The following is a 20,361-nucleotide window of genomic DNA, read 5'->3' as shown; positions in this document are numbered from 1 at the left end:
GAATTTCCTGCCCGTGCTGTGGACTTTTAAACCTTAATGACGGGCAAAGCCGCTGTTGAATCCACCTGAGGAACAGTTAGATTTTGAAATATTGTGGAGTTCAATTAGCTGTAGGAATACAATTGGCTGTTCAGGCTGCCACTCGCTGTTTTGTGAGTTATGAGCGCAACCACCAACACGTTTGTCTCTGAGAAATACTGGCATGATTTAACAGAATATATTCTGCCATGTACAGAATCCGCTCCGTATACTGACGTTTTCAACTCCTGCTCTGTCCTTAAGATATCCATGTCGTTAGCATTCCCCTCCTAGCGGAAAGAAATGCAGGACTGCCAAATAAGGCCAGCTCTCTCTCTGTCCCCCCTCCCTTTCTTTGTGGAGTGTAAGGAGGGGGTGAGTTTCCCAGCAAGGGGGCTGGGTGGAGATGAGATCCTGGGCACCCAGGGTGTGGGGGACAGCATAAACTTCAAATAAAACTTGTCCGAAACGAAGACAGGATGTTACAGTGGTTTATTGATTTCATCGACAAATGTAAATTAATCGATTTGTGAGCTGCTGACGTGCGGGAATAAATAAGCTGGTACCGACTCACTCACAGTCACACACAATTAACTGACCGGCGACAACCAGGGGCAGTTTGAATAATCAGTCCCATTTCTCACTGTCACTCTGCATCACGGAACTGATGATTATCAAATCACACTTCAGGTCCGTGTCCCAGATCACCGCAGATCCAGGGTCATTTCTGAACCCTTGCGAATTGCTTCTGGAGTGCGGTAAGATAAGGGCGGGAGTTAAGGGGGGGGGGGGGGATCGGCCAAATTGTCTCCATCTTGTGGACGGGTATATTCACACATTCAGACGTTTACAGGTACACTCTCAGTCCGGGTCTAGACTCCTGTAGAGACTCCAGTTCATTCTCCCCAGTCCCACTGAAATTATTCACTGCCAGCCTGAAACGGATGGAAAAATAAAGATGAAAAAGAAACCAGATTATATAACCGTGTCAGTAACAGAGTACTGGGGTACCAGAAAACCCGCGGATCTGATGAAATTTTTATCACATTGAACATTAACACAGACACTCACATGATCTGCTCCAGACTCGGGTGGGTCAGTATGAGCCGGCGGAGAGCAGGGACAGACTGGTCTGTGAGCGGGTTCCATCCCAGGTCCAGCTCTATCAGTGATCGGTTTGTACTGAGAGCGGAGGCGAGATCCTCAGCACCAGAATCTGTAAGTTCGACATGGTTCAGACTGGAAATGAGAGATAGAGTGAGGGTGAAGGACACAGAGAGACAGGGGCAGTACAAATTTCCAGAATTTATCAGTAACACAATTACTGATCACATTAATGTTCAGTGTCAGACACCCAGTGTCTGTAAACACAATCTCCCACAGTCTGGTACTCACTTCAGTGTCTGTATTTTACACTCCGGGTTCCCAAGAGCCGCAGACACCAGTTTCACTCCTGAATCTCCCAGGTCATTCCGCCCAAGACTAAACAGAAACAGACAAATTAATGAATGGGTCTGAAGGAATTTCTCTCACTCGGTTATTTCAGGAAACATTGAACCTTTCAGTAAACCACTGATCAGTGTTCCCATCACTGTCAATGTCCCTCACTGACCAGTTACAGGGGATTCACTGATGTCAGTAATTTAGTCTGTCGGTGTGACCCTGTAAACTCCTCATATTCTGTCTCATTGCGCGATGGTTAGGAAAGTGTTCCTGACCTGTGAGTGGATCGGAAGGGACAGGGTTGAAGGGGAGAAAGTCCCAAAGTGAGGAAGATTTGTGAATAGAGAAATGTCAGTGGGAAATGACACCATCTGAGGAAAAGGATGGAAAGACGGGACATGAAGGAGGAAGGGGGATGTGAAAGAGAGATCCCACAGGACGAAGCGGGATGGAGAAGAGAGATTCCACAGCAGGAACGGAGTTGGGGAAGAGACATCTCACAGGAGGAAGGGGGATCGCATTTGTCACAATTCTTCACAATCATATTCACTATAGTTTTACCCAAATCCCTTTACATTGAAACAACACAATGGAACAATTTCACAGTTCAGAGTGAGAGAAAAATTAAGTTACCTCAATACCTGGAACTTGTGCAGCCAGGGTCCCAGCTGCTGGATTCCTTCACTCAAAATGTGGCAGTACGACAGGTCGAGACGTTTTATTGTATCACAGAGTCTGACAACATGAGATAGGACCGCGCAGTCAACTGGGGTCAGTGTCATTCCACTGAATGAAAGTTCTTCCACAGATCCCAGTGCGGTCTGAGCCAGTTCACGATTCTGAGACTCAAACAGGTAGTGAAATGTGTTCAGGAGCCTCCTTTTACCAGCTTCACTCGATGTGTTTTCACTCTGGCGTTTAACCTCCTCCTTCACCCAGTCCATCACCCGACAAGTTGTTTCATGAGGAAATGGACCCAGAAACTCCTCCAGACCTCGAGCTGTCATTGGGGAGGAGAGACCAGCAACAAAACGGAGAAATACCTCAAATCGCCCATCTGTCGTGTTGTGGGCTTCAGTGAGGAATTTCAGGATATCTCCGGGATGTATAGTCAGGAATTGTGCGACTGCAGCTGTAAACTCTTGGATGGTGAGGTGTGGGAATGTGTACACCACGCACTGGGCAGAATCCTCTCTCCCCAAAAGCTCCATCAGGAACCCAGACAGAAACTGGAATGGCTGCAGATTGTAGTTGTTCAAATCTCCATCTGTAAACACAGTTCTCTTATCGGACACTCCTCTGAAGGCCATCTGACCAACCCTGAGTAACACATCACGGGGGTTCTCAATCTCACGGCTGTGGTTTTTCAGGATGCTGTAAATACAGTAGGAATACAGTTGGGTGATGGTCTTGGGAATTTGCTGTTGGTCCCTGTCTCTTTGTGTGAAGAAAGGGCCGAGTGCAAGTGCGAGGATCCAGCAGTAGGAGGGGTTGTAGCTCATGGTATACAGGATCTCGTTCTCCTTCACATGTTTGAAAACAGCTGCCGCCACCGTCTGATCATCAAAATGCTTCATGAAATATTCCTTCCATTGCTCACCAGCAAATCCCAGGATTTCTGCCCAGACCCTGATCTCTGCCTTTTCCAATAACTGTAACGCAATGGGGCGTGTGGTCACCAGCACCGAACACCCTGGGAGCAGCTTGCCCTGGATTAAACTGTACACAATGTCAGACACTTCACACCAGCACCGAACACCCTGGGAGCAGCTTGCCGTGGATTAAACTGTACACAATGTCAGACACTTCACACCAGCACTGAACACCCTGGGAGCAGCTTGCCCTGGATTAAACTGTACACAATGTCAGACACTTCACACCACCACTCAGGATCTGGACACTGGTGTTTAGGTTCTGTATCTCTCCATTTGTCTGCAAAATAGATTCTGTGTTTGAATTCATCCAAACCATCGAATATGAACAACAATCCCTGTGGGTTCTTCCAGACATCTCTCAGGAAATTCCCAAAGTAAGGATACTGATCCAGAATCAGTTCCCTCAGGTTTGTTCTGCAGTTAATGGAGTTTAACTCCCGGAATTTGAAACTAAAGACAAACTGGAATTGTTGGAATATTTTCCCCGTGGCCCAGTCATAAACAATCTTTTGTACCATTGTTGTTTTCCCAAACCCCGCGACTCCGGCCACTGCTGCTGATCTCCCAGATTCGGATTTACTTCGGGAAAAGCTGCTCTGGAATAACTGATCAGTCTGGATTTTTTCCATCTCTCCGTGGAGATGTTTCTCTCTCCAACGCTCGTGGTCTCTGCGTCTTGCCAGCAGCTCATGTTCAACCAGTCTCCGATCTCGAACAGCAGAAATGACGATTTCTCAGCGTATCGATCAACCAGGTGGAAAACCTTCACCTTCTCCCTCATCAGGATCGTGTTCACTCTCAGTGTTTCAGTTTGTGCCCGCAGAGTCTCCATGTGTTTCTGTTGAACATCTTCAATGGGAACAGACAGTGTTCAAACTGTTAGATGTCTCAACTCAGAACTTATTATTTAAGCACACAAGAGTGAGCCCAAAGCTATTGCATTAGTTGAATTAATCAATGAATGTCCGTACAGTAAAGTAAATTTGCATAACAGTCCCCTGACTGAACAGAGAGGCCTGGTCTGGATAAACACATGGTCATCATATTTCCATATTAACTGTGCTGTGAAGATGAGAATTTCCCTGGTAGTTTACTGACCCCCGACTGTCCCGTACTGGACACCCTCTCACTACAGCCACAGATATCACTGTTCATGTGGAAGAAACTTTTAATCCCCATTGTTGAAGAGGTGTGTGTGGAGATAGAGAAAAGGGACGTTGGCATTCTGTCAAAGGAACAGGTCGGGGAATCACAGCTCCCCCCTCCCCTCTCAACATCACTGATTCAAAATGCAAAGAAGTATATTCGCTGATCAGCATCTGCTCTGTGGCTGGGTGGCTGGGGGAGAAAATGTCAATGTCTTGTTCAGGAGATTGAGACAGTCAGCATTTTGACACAAACCACAGACAATCCACCCACCCCCCACTTCCATCATCACAGATGATGCTCAGCTCACTGGGTTCGTCCAGAAAATGGTTCGAGACGGCAGATCTGCAGTACCGGGTCTCTTAAAGAGTCTGTGTTGTAAATGCTCAACAGATCCAAGATTGAATATACACGAGTGTAAAGGAGAAGGAAATAATTGTTATTCTGGCTCTGATGAAGCTCAAACTCAGATAGTGTATGCAATGGAAAACTCAGTATTTTTTTTTCAATCGTTCTGGTGGTGGGGTGCGGTTGTTAGTTGTGGATGTGTTGATCTGTCTTACTGCTTGAGGAAAGTAACTGATTTTGAGTCTGGTGGTCCTGCTGTGGATGCTATGTTGCTTCCTCCCTCATGGGGTGGGGCAAACAGCCCATAGGCAGGATAGGTGGGATCCTTCCTAACGCTGCTGGCCCTTTTCCAGAGCCGTTCTGTATATACGTCGCTGATGAGAGGTGGGATGGGGGTGCCGGTGATACGTTTGGACAGTTTTGACTACTCGTTGTCCTGTTAGCCACAGTTATGCAGCATGTTGGCCTGCCCTCTGCATCACAGCTGTCGAAGGACGCTAATGTAGATGTGAGTACAGGTCAGCCAACGTCTGTGGAAACGGGAGAGACCACTGGTCTATGGCTTTAAATACACGTTTGAAAACCATGTTGTTTACAGCTCGGGAGTTAAAGAGAGCAGAGACCGAGGAATTTTGGTAGCAGCCAGCATGAAGTCTCATTACACTGTGATGTTTAAGCATTCTCCTCATTTAGATAATAGTCCACCCTATTGTTTCTCTTGCCAAAATGCATTATCATTCATTCCCCAACATTGTAATCCATTTGCGACACTCTTCCAATTCGTCGAAGTTTTGCTGCAATCGCATTGCTTCCTCAGCACTATCTGCCCCTTCGCCAATTTTTGTATCATCAACAAATGCGGTCAGTAAAGGAGCCCAGCAGAAGCAACTGATTGGGCAACCAAGGTCAAGTGACCAAGCGGTTTTGAAAGACTGATACCAATAAATAGAGGGGTAGCTCAAGTGGAGCGGCCAGTGCAAAGCTGCCAGTAGAGGTCTGGAGCTTTGGGGCTTTGACTCATGGAGCGGCCTTGTCGAGGGTAAAGCCTTGTGAGGGAACTGCGAGTCTTTGGCTTGAGAGATTTTGGCAGTTTGACTGCGCAATCAAGTCAATTACGATTTGAATATCTTAACAGAAAGCAGTTAATTAGATAATTCAAGATTTGAATAGCTCAGAATCAGCAGAAAGCAGCTGATTGAGCAATCGAGCTCAGGTGACCAAGCAGCTTGAAAAACTCAGACAAATAAATAGAGGGGTAGCTCAAGTGGAGCGGCCAGTAAAGGAGTTGAGCTTTGCGGCTTTGACTCGGGGAGCAGCCTTGTTGAGGAAAGGTCCTTGTGAGGAAAGAGCGAGTCTTTGGCGAGGAAGCTGAGGGAGGAGACTACGCCACAGTTGGTGAGGGTGAGAGGTGGTGAAGAGATGACAGGTAAATTGGTTCAGTGTGATGCTTGCCTGATGTGGGTGGTCAGGGACACTGATGGTGTTTCCGGCTGCTACAACTGTGAAAAGCGTGTCCAGGTTCAGATCCTGAAAGACCGTGTTAGGGCACTGGAGAGGCAACTGGATGACCTCAGGTTCATCCAGGAAAAACGTGAGTTTTCTGGACAGGACCTACAGTGAAATCGTTACATCCGAAGATAACAGAGGAGAGAACGGGGGCGACGATGAGGAAGAGATGGAAGCTTGAAGTACAGGAGACCCCGGGGGATGTGCCTCTTGAAATCATGTTCACCCTCTTGGAAGCTTGGGACAGAAGACACTGCCAGTCTGAGAGGTGGACGGGTCTGCGAGTCAAAAATTGGCACTGAAGCAAAGCCAAAGAGACAGACGACCGGCAGAGCTGTGGGTTTTAGATTCTTAGACCACTTGGATCAGTTTCGGGGTAAGGATGAATTGTACAAAAGGGACGGGTTGCACCTTAGCAGTCAGGGGACCAGCATTCTGGCAGGCAGGTTTGCCACTGCAACACGCGTGTGTTTAAACTAATAAGTGTGGGGAGGAGACGAACTGGAAATATAAGGATGGAGTTAAAGGGAAAGAGTGAATAAGAAAAGTTAAGAAAGACATCAGAATTTACGGGGCAGAAAGCTCAGGAGGGGATCGGAGAGTATGGCCAAGTGCAATAGGACCAATGTGACAAGAAGGGGAGTAATGGATTAAAAATATTATATATAGATGAGCTTGAATTTCAGTTGGAAGTTGGTAAGTATGATGTTGTAGGAATAACAGAGACATGGCTGCAAGAGGACCAGGGCAGGGAAATGAATATTCAAGGATATACATCCTATCGGAAGGACAGACAGGTGGGCAGACGGGGTGGGGTGGCTCTGCTGGTGAGGAATGAAATACAGTCCCTTGCAAGGAGTGACATAGAATCAGGAGATGTAGAGTCAGTATGGGTAGAACTGAGAAATTGTAAGGGCAAAAAGACCCTAATGGGAGTTATCTACCGACCCCCAAATAGTAGCCTGGATATAGGGTGCAAGTTGAATAAAGATCTAAAATTAGCATGTTGCAAAGGTAATACTACAGTTGTAATGGGGGATTTCAACGTACAGGTAGACTGGGAAAATCAGATTGGTACTGGACCCCAAGAAAGGGAGTTGGTGGAGGGCCTCTAGATGGATTCTCAGAGCAGCTTGTGCTGGAGCCTACCAGGGAGAAGGCAATTCTGGATGTAGTGTTGTGTAATGAACCGGATTTGATAAGGGAACTCTAGGTAAAGGAGCCATTAGGAGGTTGTGACAATAATATGTTAAGTTTTAATCTACAATTTGAGAGGGAGCAGCAGGATCAGTGATTCTCACCGTGGCTAACAAGGGAAGTCAAGGAGAGTATAAAATATAAGAGAGAAGAAGTATAACATAGCAAAGATGAGCGGGAAGCCAGAGCACTGGGAACATTTAAAGAACAATAAAAGATTACTAAAAAAGGCAATATGCGGAGACTATAAAGGAGGATAGTAAAAGCTTCTTTAGGTATGTGAAGAGGAAAAAGTTAGTTAAAACTAAAGTTGGGCCCTTGAAGGCAGAAACAGGTGAATTTACTATGAAGAGTGAGCAAATGTCAGACGAGTTGAACAGATACTGTGGATCTGTCCTCACTAGGGAAGACACAGACAATCTCCCAAATATAATAGTGGCCAGAGGACATAGGATAATGGAGGGACTGAAGGAAATTCACATTATGCAGAAAAAGGTGTTGGGTAGTCTGATGGGACTGAAGGCTGATAAATCCCCAGGGCCTTATGATCTGCATCCCAGGGTACTTAAGGAGGTGGCTCTAGAAATCGTGGACGCATTGGTAATTATTTTCCAATGTTCTATAGATTCAGGATCGGTTCCTGAGAATTGGAGGATAGCTAAAGTTACCCCGCTTTTTAACAAAGAGGGGAGAGAGAAAACAGGGAATGATAGACCAGTTAGCCAGACATCAGTGGTAGGGAAGATGCTGGAGTCAATTATAAAAGATGAAATAACGGCACATGTGGATAGCAGTAACAGGATCCGAGTCAGCATGTATTTACGAAGGGGAAATCATGCTTGACTGATCTTCTGAAATTTTTTGAGGATCTAACTATGAAAATGGACAAGAAAGAGCCAGTGGATGTAGTGTACCTGGACTTATAGAAAGCCTTTGATAAGGTTCCATATAGGAGATTAGTGGGCAAATTAAAACACATGGTATTGGGGGTAGGGTATTTACATGGATAGAAAATTGATTGGCAGTCAGGAAACAAAGAGCAGGGATTAATGGGTACTTTTCAGAATGGCAGACAGTGACTCGTCGGGTACCACAAGGGTTGGTGCTGGGACCGCAGCTATTTACAAAATACATTACTGATTTAGATGAAGGGATTAAAAGGAACATTGGCTAATTTGCAGATGACACAAAGCTGGGTGGTGGTGTAAAATATGAGGAGGATAGACTCCAACGCTTCAATCACTTAGGTTAGGCAAACTGGCCTGTAATTCCACAAACAAGAGAAAATCTGCAGATGCTGGAAATCCAAGCAACACACACAAAATGTTGGAGGGACTCAGCAGGCCAGACAGCAGCTGTGGAACAGCTGACGTTTTCTTTCGAGATCCTTCGGCAGGACTGGAGACAAAAAGCTGAGGAGTAGATTCGGAAGGTGGAGGGGGAGGGGGCGGAGGGAGAGTGAAGTGACAGGTGATAGGTGAAACTTGGAGGGGAGGGGATGAAGCAAAGTGTATGAAGTTGATTCTTGATAGAGACAGGAGGCCATGGAAACAAGAAAAATGTGGGGAGGGTCACCAGAGGGAGGCGATGGACAGGCGAGGGGATAACATGTGAGACGTACGAGGGCATGGGGAACGGTGAAGGGGGAGAGGAAGCCTTTCTGGAATCTTAAGAAATTGATATTCATGCCATCAGGTTGGACGCTGCTCAAAAGGTGTTGTTCCTCCAACCCAAGTGTGGCATTATCCTGACGGTGCAGGATGTCATGGACTGACGTATCGGAATGGGAATGGGAAGTGGAAATAAAATGGGTGGCCACTGGGAGATCAGGCTTGTTCTGGCGGACACAGTGCAGACGCTCGGCACTGGTTTCATCGAGAGACAACAGACCATACCGAGATCAACTACGCCTCCCTCTTTTGCTCTCTCCAACCACTATTTTCCTTTCTTCCATGCCTTCTGTCTCTTTTACTAACCAACTTCCTCGCTCTTTGCTCATCCCTCCTCCTCCAAATTTCACCTATCGCCTGGCATTTCTCTCTCCCCTCCCACCCCGCCCGCCAGCTTTCAAATCGACTCCTCAACGTTTTATCTCCAGTCCCATCGAATGTTCTCAGCCCGAAACGTTTACTCTACTTTCTCCATAGATGTGCTGAGTTTCTCCATCAACTTCTGTGTGATAGACTATAACTTATTTCTTTTGTCTTCATCCCTTCTTTATGCTTCTTTTTGTTACCTATTGCTAGATTTTAGAAGCTTCCAAATCAACTAGCTTTCCTCTCACTTCTGCTACATTATATTGCGTATCCTATTCTATTATGCAGTCCCTAGCTGCCTCCTAAGGGATCATTTACAATAACCTCCCTGATAAGATCTGATCTCAGTGTGTCAGGGACATGTAGGGTATCACAGAGTGCCGGGAACCGGTTAGGGACGTGTGGGGTCTCACAGTGTCTCAGGACACTTGCGAGGGATGTGTAGGGTCTCACAGAGTACTGGGAACCTGTCAGAGCTCTGTGGAGACTCACAGTGCATCAGGACCTTGCCAAGGTTGTGTGGTGTCTAAAGGCGTGTCTGGACCCTGTCAGGGGTGTGTGGAGACTCACAGTGCATCAGGACCTTGCCAAGGTTCTGTGGTGTCTAACGGCGTGTCTGGACCCTGTCAGGGGTGTGTGGAGACTCACAGTGCATCAGGACCTTGCCAAGGTGGTGTTGTGTCTGACGGCGTGTCTGGACCCGGTCAGGGGTGTGTGGAGACTCACAGTGCATCAGGACCTTGCGAAGGTTGTGTGGTGTCCAAAGGCGTGTCTGGACCCTGTCAGGGGTGTGTGGAGACTCACAGTGCATCAGGACCTTGCCAAGGTTGTGTGGTGTCTAAAGGCTTGTCTGGACCCTGTCAGGGGTGTGTGGACTCACAGTGCATCAGGACCTTGCCAAGGATCTGTGGTGTCTAAAAGCATGTCCGGACCCTGTCAGGGGTGTGTGGAGACTCACAGTGCATCAGGACCTTGCCAAGGTTGTGTGGTGTCTAACGGCGTGTCTGGACCCTGTCAGGGGTGTGTGGGGTGTCATAGTGTGTCAGGGCCCTGTCAGTGGTGTTAGGGGCTTCACAATGTGTCAGGACCCTGTCAGTGGTGAGTGGTGTCTCACGGTGTGTTGGGACACTGTCTGAGGTGTGTGGGGTCCCACAGTATGTCAGGACCCTGTCATTAGTGGGTGGGGATTCACAGTGTGTCCGGACCCTGTCAGGGGCATGAGCTGTCTGACAGTGTGTCAGGAACCAGTCAGGTGTGTGTGGGGATTCAGTGTATCAGGACGCTTTCAGACGTGTGTGGGGGTCTCCTAGTGTACCTGGAACCTGTCAGGTCTGTGTGGGGTCTCCCAGTGTGTCAGGAATCTGCGAGGGGTGTGTGGGGTGTCTGTGTCGGAACCCTGTCAGGGGTGTGTGGGGTCTCACAGCGTGACAGGATCCTGTCAGGAGTGCGTGGGTCTCTCTATGTATCAGCAACTTGCTGGGTGTCCGTGTGGTTTCACTGTGTGTCAGGAACCTGTCAGGTGTTTGTGGGGTCTCACTGTGTGTCAGGACCCTGTCATTAGTGGGTGGGGATTCACAGTGTGTCAGGAATCTGCGAGGGGTGTGTGGGGTGTCTGTGTCGGAACCCTGTCAGGGGTGTGTGGGGTCTCACAGCGTGACAGGATCCTGTAAGGAGTGCGTGGGTCTCTCTATGTATCAGCAACTTGCTGGGTGTCCGTGTGGTCTCACTGTGTGTCAGGAACCTGTCAGGTGTTTGTGGGTTCTCACAGTATGTCAGGACCCTGTCATTAGTGGGTGGGGATTCACAGTGTGTCAGGACCCTGCCAGGTGTTTGTGGGGTCTCACAGTGTGTCAGGACCCTGTCATTAGTGGGTGGTGATTCACAATGTGTCAGGACCCTGCCAGGTGTTTGTGGGGTCTCACAGTATGTCAGGACCCTGTCATTAGTGGGTGGGGATTCACAATGTGTCAGGACCCTGTCAGGGTTGTCTGGTGTCTCACTGTGTGTCAGGACCCTGCCAGGTGTTTGTGGGGTCTCACACTGTGTCAGGACCCTGTCATTAGTGGGTGGGGATTCACAATGTGTCAGGACACTGCCAGGTGTTTGTGGGGTCTCACAGTGTGTCAGGACCCTGTCAGGGTTGTCTGGTGTTTCACTGAGTGTCAGGACCCTGCCAGGTGTCTGTGTGGTCTCACTGTGTGTCAGGACCCTGCCAGGTGTTTGTGGGGTCTCACAGTGTGTTTGGACCCTGTCATTAGTGGGTGGGGATTCACAGTGTGTCAGGACCCTGTCAGGGGTGTGTTGGGTCTCACAGTGTGTCAGGACACTGTCATTAGTGGGTGGGGATTCACAGTGTGTCAGGACCCTGTCATTAGTGGGTGGGGATTCACAATGTGTCAGGACCCTGCCAGGTGTTTGTGGGGTCTCACAGTGTGTCAGGACCTTGTCATTAGTGGGTGGGGATTCACAGTGTGTCAGGACCCTGTCAGGGGTGTGTTGGGTCTCACAGTGTGTCAGGACCCTGTCATTAGTGGGTGGGGATTCACAGTGTGTCAGGACCCTGTCATTAGTGGGTGGGGATTCACAATGTGTCAGGACCCTGCCAGGTGTTTGTGGGTTCTCACAATGTGTCAGGACCCTGCCAGATGTTTGTGGGGTCTCACAGTATGTCAGGACCCTGTCATTAGTGGGTGGGGATTCACAATGTGTCAGGACCCTGTCAGGGGTGTGTGGTCTCACTGTGTGTCAGGACCCTGTCATTAGTGGGTGGGGATTCACAGTGTGTCAGGAATCTGCGAGGGGTGTGTGGGGTGTCTGTGTCGGAACCCTGTCAGGGGTGTGTGGGGTCTCACAGCGTGACAGGATCCTGTAAGGAGTGCGTGGGTCTCTCTATGTATCAGCAACTTGCTGGGTGTCCGTGTGGTCTCACTGTGTGTCAGGAACCTGTCAGGTGTTTGTGGGTTCTCACAGTATGTCAGGACCCTGTCATTAGTGGGTGGGGATTCACAGTGTGTCAGGACCCTGCCAGGTGTTTGTGGGGTCTCACAGTGTGTCAGGACCCTGTCATCAGTGGGTGGTGATTCACAATGTGTCAGGACCCTGCCAGGTGTTTGTGGGGTCTCACAGTATGTCAGGACCCTGTCATTAGTGGGTGGTGATTCACAATGTGTCAGGACCCTGTCAGGGGCGTGTGTGGTCTCACAGTGTGTCAGGACCCTGTCATTAGTGGGTGGGGATTCACAATGTGTCAGGACCCTGTCAGGGTTGTCTGGTGTCTCACTGTGTGTCAGGACCCTGCCAGGTGTTTGTGGGGTCTCACACTGTGTCAGGACCCTGTCATTAGTGGGTGGGGATTCACAATGTGTCAGGACACTGCCAGGTGTTTGTGGGGTCTCACAGTGTGTTTGGACCCTGTCATTAGTGGGTGGGGATTCACAGTGTGTCAGGACCCTGTCAGGGGTGTGTTTGGTCTCACTGTGTGTCAGGACCCTGTCATTAGTGTGTGGGGTCTCACAGTGTGTCAGGACCGTTTCTGGTGTGTGTGGGGTCTCAAACTGTGTCAGAACCCTGTCAGAGATGTGTGGGGTCTCACAGTGTGTCAGGACCTTGTCATTAGTGGGTGGGGATTCACAGTGTGTCAGGACCCTGTCAGGGGTGTGTTGGGTCTCACAGTGTGTCAGGACCCTGTCAGGGGTGTGTGGTCTCACAGTGTGTCAGGACCCTGTCATTAGTGGGTGGGGATTCACTATGTGTCAGGACCCTGTCAGGGGTGTGTGTGGTCCCACAGAATGCCCGGAACCTGTCAGGGTTGTCTGGTGTCTGGCTGTTTGTCAGGACCTGCCAGCGATGAGTGTGGTCTCAAAGTGTGTCAGGACCCTGTTCGCGATATATGGGGTCTCACAGAGTTTCTGGACCCTGCCAGCGATCTGTGAGGTCTCATAATGTGAGAAGACCTTACCAGTGGTGTGTGGGGTCTCACAGAGTATCAGGACCATGTCAGAGGTGTGTGGGGTCTCACAGTGTATCAGGACCATGTCAGAGGTGTGTGGGGTCTCACAGTGTGTCAGGACCATGTCAGAGATGTGTGGGGTCTCACAGTGTGTCAGGACCGTTTCTGGGGTGTGTGGGGTCTCAAACTGTGTCAGAACCCTGTCAGAGATGTGTGGGGTCTCACAGTGTGTCAGGACCATGCCTGGGGTGTGTGGGGTCTCACAGTGTGTCAGGACCATGTCAGAGATGTGTGGGGTCTCACAGTGTGTCAGGACCGTGTCTGGGGTGTGTGGGGTCTCACAGTGTGTCAGGACCATGTCAGAGATGTGTGGGGTCTCACAGTGTGTCAGGACCGTTTCTGGGGTGTGTGGGGTCTCACAGTGTGTCAGGACCGTTTCTGGGGTGTGTGGGGTCTCAAACTGTGTCGGAACTCTTTCAGAGATTGTGTGCCGTCTCGCAGTGTGTCTGACCCCTGTCAGGGGTGTGTGGGGTCTCCATTCAAAGTGTTCGGCTGAAATTGGGAGCGTAGGAAAACATTAGTTGTAGACATATTTTCTTTAGAGAATATGACAGTGGTAGAAATGCTGTTCTTCAATAGTCATGGAGAGATTCTGTTTCATGTACAGAAATGGCTGTAGGAATTTCACTGTCGTGTTTGTTCCCTCGGCAAACAACATGAGGAATAGTGAACAAAAAGCTTGTAGCGATTTACCAAACCCATGGTGCAGAGAAACCGAGGGGTTTCATTGATATGATGTGGACTGGAACAGCATTAACAGAGGTGAGTAGTTTGTAAACATCCTGATTCATCTCACTCTGGTCCCATATTTAAATTATCATCTTTGGAATTTGTTCTTGTAATTGAGAGAGACAGTACCAGGGTTCTGGCCGAGGTTCCTTATATTTCTGTTGAGAGCTTTGAATAATCAGGTAAAACATGGGCTGATGCAATATTAATAAGTTTTGTGATGTTTGTCTTTCCTAAGCTCTCTCCTCTGTTAAATGTGCAGTTGAGTGATCTAACTCAGTCTGCAGTGATGAAGCCTCACAATGTCTTGAGCCCAGGAACTGCCCCGGGCTCCGTTTTCACAGTAGTGTAGTGTAGATGTAGTGAGCTTTCCATCCAGACGGTCGCAGTTTAACGAATTGCAATATTATTTAGAGATATTTTCAGTCATTTTCACCTTCCTTGCTGCGATCCCATAACCCTTGGTTTCTCTGTCCTAATTCCCATCTCTCACCCTTCCACAGTGTCCAGCGCACAACACCAGCAGACAGGAATTCCAGCTTCTGTGGACTGAGCTGAGGAATATGTCCCCCAATCTCACCCTCTCTAACACCGTAGCAGTGTTTGCACTAGGGGGTGTAGATGTGAACACAATGTATTCACATTCTGCTCTGTGGTTGAACAGACCAGTTGGGATGTCACCTGATTTTCTAATTAAAGTGTTGCGATTGTTACTATTCTGTGACTGGAACTCTAAGAAAAGATAATCTGCTGGGGGAAGTTTAGAAAACGGTTAAGAAAGAGTCTGTTCAGGAGAGGGCCGTGGCTGTCAAGAGAAGATTTTGGCATCTTGTGTGAAGAAATATAAGTTTTTAATTCCATTTTCCATATCCCCCTCTCCCTTTCTCCACGTAGACTCTTGTAGGCCCTGGAGCGGTGTGAACAATTTCCTCAAACTCGCCAGCTCTCTGCCTCTTTCCTCAAAATGACATTTGAAAACATTTGCTCTAAGAAACATGCTTCCATGTGTCTCACTGTGTTCTCTGTCACAGTGCCCATATTTACCTGGTCAGATCCCTGTGGCTCAACAACCTAACCGCCGTACGCAAATTACAACCGTTGGCGGAAACAGAGGTCAAGTTTCAACTTAATGAACTCTGCTCTGGGCTATTGCATACCGCCCCACTACCGGAGGGATGTTGAGGCTTTAGAGAGGGAGCAGAAGAGGTTTACCGGGATGCTGCCTGGATCAGAGGGCATGTGCTATGATGAGAGGCTGGATGAAGTTAGATTGTTTGCTCTGGATCGTCGGAGACCGAGGGGAGCTCTGACACAGGTTGAGAATATTATGAGAGGCAGAGATAGAGTGGACAGCGATCACCAGTTTGTCGCGGTTGAAATGTCTTTTACCAGAGGGAATGTATTGAAGGTGAGATACTGTAGAATGAAGTAGGATGTGAGGGAGAGCTTTTTATTCATCAGAGAGCCGTGGCTGCATGGACCGCACTGCCCGGTAAGGTGATAGAGACAAATTATTAGAAGCTTTTTAGAGACGTTTGGATATACACATGGATGTAAGGAAGATGAAGGAGTATGGACATGGTGCAGGAAGGAGAGATTAGAGTTCGGCTATGTAGATTTACCTCTCAGCTGGTTCGGCACAATATTATATGACTAATGACCTATTCCTGTGTTATACTCTTCAATGTTCAATGCACGTTCACTTACCTTTCAGCTCACTGAGAACCTTGATTAAACCTTGAGCGGTGTTTGATCGATGGGAGTGATCACAACCTGTTTGAATTTAAACACATTGAGGGAATGATGTGTAAAATTTTAAAGTGTGCTATATTCAATCCAAATTTGAATTAATCTCTGATATTTTCTCACCATATATCTGTATTTCGTTCAGTATTTTGTCCAACATTGGAACATCATTCCACATTTTCACAAAGGTTTCCCACATCACCCTCTGGGCACGGGAGCCTTTCTCCATCACCAGGCTCAGGAGGAGTTTAGAACTGTCCGCCCGCTCTCCCTTATCAGCGAGATCAGAAATTTTCTGTGAAGAGTAACAGTGAACATATTGGCGACTGACAGATTCACACAGAGAATGAGAAGTAAATGATGTGCTGTGTAACGGGATCAGACTGAGCAGTCACCCGGACGGGTGCTGAACCAGTCTGGACATGGACTGTACATTCTGAGTGCAGAGCACAGGGAGGGACATTCACTGTGAACCTGGTCCACCAGTCAATGAGATCCTGGCTGGTCTGTGACCGCTTCATTGACGTGGCTCCAATTCCATAAATAATCCCTCACTGGATTTGACGGTGTAAAACAGACACCATAAAATAACGATCACAGAGGAAGAAATAAAACTGGATGATTTTATTTTATATAACAGAATGAACAGCCTCAGAGAAGTTGCAGAACTTATGATGTGATTCATCTCCTCAGTCCGCCAGTGTCCAACATGACAGCGGATTACTGGGTGACATCTGACACCTTTCACTTCCCTTTTCCAGTAGAGGTTTTCTCAGTGATTACACGTTACAACATGGCAATGTTCCCCGATTCACACTGCATGGAGTCACAGATTGTAACAGAATTATCTCCACCCAGAACTGAACACACCCAGGCTCCTGTGACATTCACTGATGATGTCCCGGTTCTCACTGACATCCTGCCGTCACTCTGTACATTTTTCACAGATTGAAACTTCCTGTCATATTTGCAATTAATGCTGTTACTCACTCTGAACATCGAGCAGCTCCCCACCAGTCCGTGGGTTCTTTTCAACTCTTTCCATATCTGGTTCAGATTCACATGATCCGGATTGCATGTGGAGTATTTATTTCCCAGTTGTTCTTTTATCTAATTTCATATCCGTTGAGTCAGTTCCAACAGCCATCAGTCCTGTGATGTGGGAAAATTCAAACCCATTCTCCCTCCCACTCACCCGATGTTCCTCTCCGCTGAACTGTTTCTCAGCCTTTAACGCCAGGCTCACTCCGTGAACCCGTCCTTCCATCGCCTGCTCCAGCCTGTCCCGGTAGAAGTCTGTCAACTGCAGCAGCTGGAAATCATCCCAGCTTGCCAGGAGCTCGGTGATCACTGAGCCCGGACCTGTGAAGGAACATGAGGAGCATTAAAGAAATTACGGACCTCATACTGGACAGTAACTTTATCGTTGGAACCTAAAGATCACCAAACACAGTCCGAAATATATGTATATGGGGATGGGGATGTGGGGGGGGGGGGGGGGGGGAGAGGTGGGGTGGAACGGGCTTTGGCCGGGGGATCGGTGGCGCCGGTGTTGTAGGAGCGGGTATAGTTTCATCTGTTGAAGGCTGCTCTTTCGTGTCCCCAGGAATATCCCTCTCTGTTTGGAAAGGACTCTACTTATTCCTAAGAATATAGTAACCCAGCGTCATCACTCCCCTGGTGCTGCCCATCACCATGGCTTTGCTCTGGGTTACTGTCTGCCTGCCTGGTCAATCCCTTCCTCAGTAAATCTCTGGAGAATCTCATAAAATGCTTTAGGTACTCAGCATGTCAGGCAGCATCTGTGGAGGAGAATAAGCAATCAACATTTCGGGCCAAGGCCCTTCATCGGACTGGAAATGAGGGATCAGAAATTCTAGATATTGCCACGTTACCTTCCATTCATTGTGGTCCTCATCCGAAATGTCAAATCTTTATTACTCTCCATGGATGCTGCCTGACCTGCTGAGTTCTGCCAATATTTTTTGTGTCTTTTTATTGCCCAAAACTTTCAGCATCTGCAGAATGCCATGTCATCTAGAGTAACTCGCTATTTTAATGTGCATCACGATCTGTTAGAGGAGCAGCAGCAGACGGTAATTGTACACCTTCTACGTTTGACTGTATTTCCCCCAGAAATGTTAACTCTCTCTCTTATCTCTCTGATCAGTTTTCACAAACACTTTGTGAATTCTCAATATTTATTTTTTTTTTAAACTTTATTTATTGCATTTTTAAATGGTTACAAAGTATGAAAAAACAATGTATATAACCCATACCCCCTCCCCTTAACCCCTCCCCCCTAACTGCCCTATAGAAAAAAGAAAAGAAAGAAAGAAAGAAAGAAAGAAAGAAAGAAAGAAAGAAAGAAAGAAAGAAAGAAAGAAAGAAAGAAAGAAAGAAAGAAAGAAAGAAAGAAAGAAAGAAAGAAAGAAAGAAAGAAAGAAAGAAAGAAAGAAAGAAAGAAAGAAAGAAAGAAAGAAAGAAAGAAAGAAAGAAAGAAAGAAAGAAAGAAAGAAAGAAAGAAAGAAAGAAAGAATGAATGAATGAATGAATGAATGCCTGGTTGTTGGAAGATCTCCACATGCTCCATGGAATTCGTAATAACTTTAATATGTATATTTATTTCTTTCCCCTAATAACCAATTGTTTCATCTTCAGAGCATCTATATATTTAATCCTGTCTTTTGTAAATAAGGGCTCCAAATTTTCAAAAATGTTTCATATTTATCTCTTAAATTATAAGTATTTTTTTCTAATGGAATACAACCATAGATTTCTTTCTTCCAAGAATCTATACTTAAATGTGTATCCGATTTCCAAGTAACTGCAATATTAATGTCATTTGATCAATTAAAGAATAAATATAAAATATCAAACAACACTTTATTTTGTTACTTTCAATTAAAGGCTTATTTAAGAGAAAAATTAGGTCAAACAATGTTATTGCCGAAATCTAATGAAATAGAAATTTTAATTCAAAAAGGAAATATCAAATAATTTATATCTTGCATGTATAATTTGATTCAAAGACAGGTAATTAAGCAAGGAGTCCATAAGTCAAGACAAAAATGGGAAAGTGATTTGAATATTAAAATTGAAGAAACAAATTGGTCAAGAATTCCCAATATTGAATTAAATACAGCCGCAGAATCAGCAGAGTATTTATAAATTAAAATAATTCGCCAACATACCCGTGTCCTTTCCCGATGTTGACGACACTGGAAGTCCTCGCCTGCCGGCGCATTGACCCATTGTGAGGACAGGTGTGATCAGCTTTTGTTTCTCTGTAACAAAACAAATAACAGGAGGGTCAAACATTAATTGGGGTTTACAGGAGAACACTGTTTTGTTTTTAAACTGAGGCAAACACTTCCAAACATCTTGGGCCTGTCCACTGAAGCCTTGACAGGGCCTGATCCAGCTGAGCCCATCGATTTCCGCTCTCTCCATCTATTGTACAACGTGCCGGGACTTCCGGGGTACCTACGTGCTATATTGCACACAATTCCCTTTTCGGAGCCAATCTTGTGTCCTCGACCGGCAGTGATGTGTCAATGCAATGGCAAGGCAGGTTGAGCAGACAGCGCCCACTGCTTTGGCCCTCCTACCACTGGTGGCGCTATGGTGAGTAATGGACAGCCGTTACAGCAGTGTGGGTTGAAACATTTCTGCCGATTAATGGGACATCCATTCCTCTCGTCACTGAATTATACAGATTTCTCAGTCACACCTGATTCTCACCATCTCCTTTCAGTTTTTCATCCCCTGGCATTGACACCAGTGGCAATGCATGGTTTGAGTCTATATAGAATCACTCTGACATCCTGAACAATGCAATCTCACACATAGCATCATGGCATCTTGTTCTGAACCACTATGCTATCTCCGGCAGAACTTTAAGACCATTATTATCATCTAAACTCGGTCAAGATTTCTTTGGTCATATCACCTGGCTATTATCAGATAGGTTAATGGTACCTTGTTAAGCACAATGTAGACCCGCCATACATCCGAAACAGCAAGTTGGGAAAAGTCATTGTAACCTGTTGCAATATGAAGCAGACTCCTGAATTTAATATCAAACTTTCTAACCATGCCATGTACAATCATATACAAATCAATGTCATGAATATCTAATTAACGAGGCCTCGACACTGACATGCACTTCCCACTCGTCACGGACATCCATTCGTTAAATGCATCTTCAGTCATCACCCTCTGCTTTCTGTCATTGAACCCGGTGTGAATCCAGCTCACCAGCTCCACGAGAATCCCACGTGACCTATCCTTCCAGGTGAGCTGCCATGCCGGATCTTGTTACAGACTTTTCCAAAGGTCAGATGAATATGTTACAATCCAGCAACAATGAATATATGATTGAAACAGGGTTTTTATAACAAATAAAACATTTCTTAAACACTGCTAAAAAAAAACAAAAAGTAAACAAACGACTAACAACCGGAAGTCAGCTGCGATGTGGCAGCTCGAACAGTTCTTAAAGCGAGAATCCGAAAACAGTCCTTAA

General features: G+C 46.8%; 2 protein-coding genes across 2 annotated transcripts; both read right to left on the bottom strand.

Moving 5' to 3' along the window:
- Positions 1 to 311: 311 nt before the first annotated feature.
- Positions 312 to 2,837, bottom strand: LOC132389240 (NLR family CARD domain-containing protein 3-like). The gene is made up of 4 exons (XM_059961734.1): positions 2,095 to 2,837; positions 1,414 to 1,500; positions 1,090 to 1,257; positions 312 to 953 (listed from the first exon to the last, which is right to left on the bottom strand). Exons 1-4 carry the CDS (start codon positions 2,769 to 2,771, stop codon positions 866 to 868), a joined length of 1,020 nt encoding a protein of 339 aa, XP_059817717.1. The 5' UTR covers positions 2,772 to 2,837; the 3' UTR covers positions 312 to 865.
- A 380-nt stretch (positions 2,838 to 3,217) lies between these two features.
- On the bottom strand, positions 3,218 to 19,323 carry LOC132389241 (uncharacterized). Its single transcript, XM_059961735.1, has 5 exons — positions 19,028 to 19,323; positions 17,029 to 17,195; positions 15,957 to 16,128; positions 15,795 to 15,860; positions 3,218 to 3,965 (listed from the first exon to the last, which is right to left on the bottom strand). Exons 1-5 carry the CDS (start codon positions 19,284 to 19,286, stop codon positions 3,547 to 3,549), a joined length of 1,083 nt encoding a protein of 360 aa, XP_059817718.1. The 5' UTR covers positions 19,287 to 19,323; the 3' UTR covers positions 3,218 to 3,546.
- Between the last annotated feature and the right edge of the window lie 1,038 nt (positions 19,324 to 20,361).

This window comes from Hypanus sabinus, unplaced genomic scaffold (genome assembly GCF_030144855.1).
Source record: "Hypanus sabinus isolate sHypSab1 unplaced genomic scaffold, sHypSab1.hap1 scaffold_512, whole genome shotgun sequence".
Lineage (NCBI taxonomy): Eukaryota > Metazoa > Chordata > Chondrichthyes > Myliobatiformes > Dasyatidae > Hypanus > Hypanus sabinus.
This window is presented reverse-complemented; position numbering and strand designations above follow the sequence as displayed.

Bases quoted from the DNA above. Each gene is read 5' to 3' on its own strand.
- LOC132389241 (XM_059961735.1), bottom strand. From the start codon at position 19,286: ATGGAGAGAGCGGAAATCGATGGGCTCAGCTGGATCAGGCCCTGTCAA. The intron at 17,196-19,027 runs GTATGTTGGCGA...GTTCCTTCACAG, and splicing joins AACATCGGGAAAGGACACGG to GTCCGGGCTCAGTGATCACC. The intron at 15,861-15,956 runs GTGAGAAAATAT...AAATTCAAACAG, and splicing joins GAACGAAATACAGATATATG to GTTGTGATCACTCCCATCGA.
- LOC132389240 (XM_059961734.1), bottom strand. From the start codon at position 2,771: ATGGCCTTCAGAGGAGTGTCCGATAAGAGAACTGTGTTTACAGATGGA. The intron at 1,501-2,094 runs GTAACTTAATTT...GTTTCTGTTTAG, and splicing joins CACAAGTTCCAGGTATTGAG to TCTTGGGCGGAATGACCTGG. The intron at 1,258-1,413 runs GTGAGTACCAGA...TCTCATTTCCAG, and splicing joins TGTAAAATACAGACACTGAA to TCTGAACCATGTCGAACTTA.